The sequence below is a fragment of the Crocodylus porosus genome, unplaced genomic scaffold (genome assembly GCF_001723895.1).
Source record: "Crocodylus porosus isolate Cpor-Errol unplaced genomic scaffold, CroPor_comp1, whole genome shotgun sequence".
NCBI lineage: Eukaryota > Metazoa > Chordata > Crocodylia > Crocodylidae > Crocodylus > Crocodylus porosus.
The window spans coordinates 35683995-35690227 of NW_017728912.1; the positions used below are offsets into that span (position 1 = coordinate 35683995).

Consider the following 6233-nt stretch of genomic DNA (forward strand, 5'->3'; position numbering starts at 1 on the left):
GGCCTATAGTTTCCCGGGTCCTCCTTCCTGCCTTTTTTGAAGATGGGGACCACGTTGGCCCTCTTCCAGTCCTCCGGTACGTCACCAGAGCACCATGAGTGCTCATAAAGTTGTGCCAGGGGACTTGCAATGACCTCGGCCAGTTCCTTTAGAACTGAATGTATTTGAAGAAGGACTTTGTTGTCCTTAATCCTGAGCTCCACCCCCGCCTTGACCTTCCTAATGGCCCTCCTACACTTACGGACTCAGGAGGAGTATTCCTCCTTGGTGATGGTCTCTCTCTTGATGGTCTCCCTTTTGGCCCTCAGGCATTCTCAAATGCCTTTGCTGAGCCATGGGGCTTTCAAAGTGCTCTTACCCCCTTTCCTTCTCTTGGGGGCTGTCACACTCTGAGCCTGGAGGATCGTCCTCTTAAGGTACGACCATCCCTCGTGGATTCCCATATCCTCTACCTTTTGGGCCCTCAGTGCTTCCCCCACTAATCTCCTAAATTCATTGAACAACTTCATATCGTTATTGCATACTCAATGGTACTGCCATAAAGGACAATCCCACTTTCTAGAGCCATCTTGAATCTTGCTATACAAAATGTTCTTGGGGATAAGGTCTCCTATTCTCCTGATATCGTCAAGCCATTGCAACGTCTTCTTCTTGATAGTGGTTTCTAAGTGTGTCAATCCTGCATGGTCTAGCACCTCTGTGTTTAACATTTTGTCTTCCCACTTTATTTTCAGGATCTTGCTCAGGCATCTCATGTGGAATCTGCTCAGTTTCCTGATGTGCCTACCATATGTAATCCATGTTTCTGAACTATTAAGCAGGGATGACAGCATGCAAGTCTCATAGAGTCACATCTTCATCTTAGTTGATCGTTTGTTATTATTCCATGCATGTTTCTGTAATAGCCCAACTAAATAGTTGTAAAAAGTTCTTTGCAAGCTTTCAGGCACAAACACAATTCCTCAAGTGATAGCAGTCTTCTTGAGACTAATTGTCAATCCAAAACATTTGCATGATGCAGAAAATCTGTCCAAGAGATTTTGCAGGGAAGGTTTACTGTGGACAACCAAGGCCGCATCACCCGCAAACAGAAAATCTCTCAAAACCAGTTCTTTCACCTTGTTTTTTGCTCTAAACCTTATAATGCTGAACAAGCCTCCATCTAGTTTGGTTTGAAGATAAATGCCATCATTCTTGTCTTTGAATGCTTGAAGAAGCAGTAAATGTTAAAAGAATACTAGCAACATATATGTTACTAGTTATCTACACAGTGTTTCTAGCGACTATCTTTTAAATGTGTTAGCAACCATTTTTCAAAATTGGAAAAGGCTCTCAAAAGATGAGCCAGTCAGAAGATATTAATTAAGGTATTTAGAGTAGTGTTGAAGCCACAGCTATAAGCAATAGTTTCATAAAAGAACACAGGGTTAAATAATGTCTTTTGATTGACCCTGCAAACTGCATGTGTTTTGTGGTATTTCTTGTGCATGGAAACTTTCCTCTTTTCTCTCCCTTTCTGTTTAATATACTTTCATGGACAATTTTGAAAGAAGGGTATTTTTTTACTATATTTTCCAAAGGATATGTTGTTATCCACACTTTATGCAATTATTATATTAATGCTAAAAACATAAAATAATATCTTCTTCTAAGAATGTAAGAAATATATTATTAACTTCCATTTTTCTCTGCCGTTTTTCATTGATTTATTTAAAATTTGACTACCAACTCCCTCTGTCAGGTAAGGTAAGGATGGACATAAGGAAAAACTTCTTTACTGTTCGAGACCCCAGGGCCTGGAATAGACTCCCCTCAGAGGCAGTGCAGGCACATACTCTGGATTCCTTTAAGAAATATTTGGATGCTTATCTTGCTGGGATAATTTGACCCTTGCTAACTTCCTGCCCCTTGGGCAGAGGGCTGGACCTGATGATCTTGCAAGGTCCTTTCCAGCCTTAATGTCTATGAAATCTATAAGGTCCATGTTATATATGGAACCAACTACAGCACTGCAACTACAGCAAACTGGTACAGTTTGGCCCTGAGCAGCATGAGGATCACTTCCCAGTAACCCTGATTCCTCCTGGGTGCTGGCTGTGCAGACACCTCTCCCTGTAGTAGCAGTGGCTCCCAGAGCAGGGTGTGATGCTGTTGAGAAGACCAAGGTTAATAGGATGTGTCCCACATAAGCTTCCAGCTGTCCCAATGGCTGCGAGGGACTCCCACACCAAACCCTGACTCTTCACTGAGTGCCACAGATTACCAACACTAGCAGCTATGGAAATCAGTGGATTTGGCACCACACTTAGGTTGTTCAGACTCTCTGGGAGCCTCCATTCTGGCATCTCCTTTATGTCAGTGGGATTGTGTCTCACTTGCCCAGCAGTAGTTATGGTACTGCTACAGTGCCTGTCCCTGCTTTCCCTCAGGAGATATTGCTTTAACTTGCATTCAGGTTAAGGAGATAGGTACATGTGTGTCACTTTAGGGATGAGAAACACATCTGCAAGCTCAGTCCAAATATCTTCTACTTACATAATCTTTCCACCTGTTAAGTTACTTTATCCTGAGTCACTCAACAGCAACATGCTCCTTCATTTTAATATACACTTTGCTAATTTTAGGGAGTTTGCCATGCACATCAGAGGAAGGATGGAGCCTTCAACACTGAAGTGACACGGCAACAATTAGAAATTGCTCAGGCTCTTTCACTTTGTGCCTTCCAGGATGGCCCTTTGGAAGCCTGGTTTGCAAGATGAGCGGCATGGTCCAGGGAATCTCTGTCTCAGCCTCTGTTTTCACTTTGGTTGCAATTGCAGTCGACAGGTAAGATATTAAAAGACTGAAGCCAACAGGAATTTAAAATATGTACAGTGACCGTTCTCTCAGGATATCCAAGTATCTATTGTTACATTTTCACTGTATCTCTAGTTCTGGGTATTTTTCAGCTCAGTTGAGAAGCTGGCAAAATTAAGCAAGGAAAGGTGAAGTGTGGCCACATAATTTCCTTCCCCTGAATTTCCATAAGAAGGGTAGAAAAACAGGTACTTCAGGGAAGCCCACTGAGCGTGAACTCAGCTCTCCCTGCTGCTGCTTGTAGCATGAGGAGCAACTTGTTGTGCCCTGCTCTTTGATCACTTCCTAAAATGGGAAAAGAGGAAAACAAGTCAGAGTGCCTCCCTCCCCGCACAGAAGAGACTCTTAGAACAGGGAATACTCCTATTCCAGTCTGGAAACATCAGTCTCCAGGCAACGCACAGACCCTGCATCCTCCCTCCCTTCTGATGACTGCTAATGTAGCCAAAGGACCACGATCAGCCTGGTGGTAGCAGGACAGATGGGAGATCAGTGCTGGGGGCCTGGATCACAGTAGTTAGGCATCTGAACCCTTCTGCTGACCTTTTCCTCCCAGCTGTGTTATTTGCAGGTTCAACAGAGGAGATTTACCATATTTACTCAAATAAATGACCCTGATTATAAGACACCCCCCAATAATTAGATTCTATATATGGAAAATGTATAATTTTGTTATAATTTTCCAGGTATATAATATAATTATTGGAGGTTTCCTTGAATTTGTCCCCCTCACATTTCTACAGCAGGGGAAATAAATCTGGGGAATCAGATAGGTCCTTGCTCTCTGCTTCCCCCCCAATTTTTTCTCTGCGAGCCCCTTCCCCCTCCTTTTACTGTCAGACATAGGGAAGTGAGGACCAAATTTGAAAACAATAACCTTGAAATTAAACATAGCTATAGCAATTTTCATTCAGTACTCATATATTTAGTTCATCCAGAATTGATGCATGTTACATTTTTTTTAACGGCTGCAAGATTTAGCACAGGTGTTTCATAAGCACACTTTTGAGCAGCATTTTGGCACCTATTTATATCTAGTATAAAGTAGATAACAGGTAGGTGGTAGCTTCTTCTTGTGCCCAGCTGGTAAGTAACACAAGATGGGATGCGAAAAATGTAACACTTCCTTAATGTTAAGTTTCCATATAAGCAGTTATTGCAGGTGCCACAAGGGTGTTATTCGATTGTCATTGGTCAGGGAGGTGGTCCAGGCAAGCATGAACAGATGGGGAATTGTCTGTGGGTGTGCTCCACTTCACAGTGAAAGGTTCAACTAAAGCTTAGATAGATCTTTACAAAGTAGCTAGCTCAGATACAGGTAACAGTGTCGTCCCAACCACATAGTTTAGCATGGGCTGCAAAGCCCAGATGGAACTCCTGGTAAATATTAAAGCAATGAGGCGGGGCCAATTTTTCCTGAGGATGATTCTTCTATATTTTTCTTAGGACTTTAAGAACACTGGTATCAGTCATATTGCCTTGAGAGCTATCCTCTGATATTTCCATCTCTCCGCTGCAGGTTCCGAAGCATTGTTTACCCATTTAAGCAGAAGCTTACCATATCGACTGCGGTTGTCATCATTGTTGTCATCTGGGTGTTGGCTGTTGCTATCATGTGCCCATCTGCTGTCATGTTGCAGGTGCAAGAGGAAAAGTATTTCCGAGTGATTCTTGGCTATAACAATCAAACCAGCCCAGTATACTGGTGCCGGGAGGATTGGCCCAATCAGGAAATGAGAAAAATATATACAACCGTGCTTTTTGCCAATATCTACCTGGCTCCACTGTCACTCATCGTCATTATGTATGCTAGGATAGGTATTACTCTTTTCAACACAGCAGTGCCAACTACAGGAAAACATGGCCAGGAGCAGCGCCATGCTGTGTCCAAGAAGAAGCAGAAAGTCATCAAAATGCTCATCACTGTGGCTTTGCTTTTCATTTTATCATGGCTTCCCTTGTGGACTTTGATGATGCTCTCAGACTACGCCAATCTGACAGAAGTCCAGTTGCAGGTGATCAACATTTACATCTATCCTTTTGCTCACTGGCTGGCCTTTTTCAATAGCAGCATCAACCCCATCATCTATGGTTTCTTCAATGAGAACTTTCGCCGAGGTTTCCAGGCAGCCTTTAAACTTCAGCTCTGTTCTGGAGAGATGTTTCGCAGGGACGCTTACTCCCAGCGAGGTCAAAACAATGCCATTTTACCGGCAGCCACTTGCCAGCCTGCCCAGGACCAAGCTTGTAAAAAGGCTGAGGATGAGGGGAAAACAGTTAAGAAAGGGAACTGGATGATCAACCAGCAGGAGTTGATGATGGAAGACCTAGAAAAGTCCTCCAATAAAAATGGAGTTAAATGAGATGTGCTGTGAACTAGTGACATCATTTATTTCATTTTCCTTGGCAGAGTTCTTCTGATGTGGTATGAGATTTGCAATCTTCAAGCCCTTTCTGGCAAAAACAAAACTTCCTGACACATTGCAGCGATTCTCAACCAGGGTGCTGCAACACCCTGGGGTTCCTTGATGTTCTTTCTAGAGTGTCACAGGGTGCCACACAATGTTAGCACTGCTGGATGGACACACTTAATCACAAGATGAACTAGAGATTTTAAATAGGAATCCATTGTGTCAAATGCATTCAGACCTGTTGCCATATTTCTGTGTTCTTTGCAACAGAGGAATTGCTCATTTATTTTTTTGCAGTCAAAAATGAGCAAAAACTAAGAGCTGGCATTTTCTGAGAGATTGCTTGAACATATCAATGTGTAACTTGAACCTGTTGAGGAGTGCCTTGAGTCTAGAAAGGTTGAGAACCACTGCATTATTGTCTAAAAAATATGTGTAACTTGCACAGTATCTGGTTGCCTGGACTATGCAATGAGACCTGATTCTGTCTTCTGTTATACCAGTGGAAATCAGGAGCAACCCTTTTGCAATCAGTGGGTGTGTCTACACGTGCATTTGCTGAGGTACCAGTTTACTCATGAGTAAATTACTTGGTCCCAGGCAGATGTCTACATGTACAGGGAAGCGGGACCAGATCTGCTGCCATTGGCAGTAAATCTGCTTCCGCTTCCTGGGGCCCTGCAGTGAGCCCTTGCTACCACCAAGGGTAGCTCCAGGCTCTGGCTGCCAGCAGCTCTCTTCAAATCCAGTCCCGCTTACTGCTTTCTGGCCAGCCATGTCCGTGGCCAGGAGCAGTATACACAGTGCAGGGACAGCATGCAGAAGCGCTCTTCTTGCTACCTGTGCCTCCCCACACCATGGCTACTTTTGCCACTGCCACTGCCACTGCCCCTGATAGAGATGGCCAGCACCCTGCACTCATGCTGGCTGCTGTGGGACCCTGCTGGCCCACCACACCTGCTGGGT

At 43.8% G+C, this 6233-nt stretch overlaps 1 protein-coding gene across 1 annotated transcript in view; it reads left to right on the forward strand.

Moving 5' to 3' along the window:
- NPFFR2 (neuropeptide FF receptor 2) overlaps positions 1 to 6171 on the forward strand; it is a 20808-nt gene extending 14637 nt beyond the window's left edge. Inside the window, exons 4-5 of the mRNA XM_019534277.1 lie at positions 2727 to 2826; positions 4376 to 6171. Coding sequence (XP_019389822.1) covers positions 2727 to 2826; positions 4376 to 5219 — 944 coding nt within the window. The 3' untranslated portion in view covers positions 5220 to 6171. The remainder of the gene's footprint in view (positions 1 to 2726; positions 2827 to 4375) is intronic.
- The last annotated feature ends 62 nt before the right edge of the window (positions 6172 to 6233 follow it).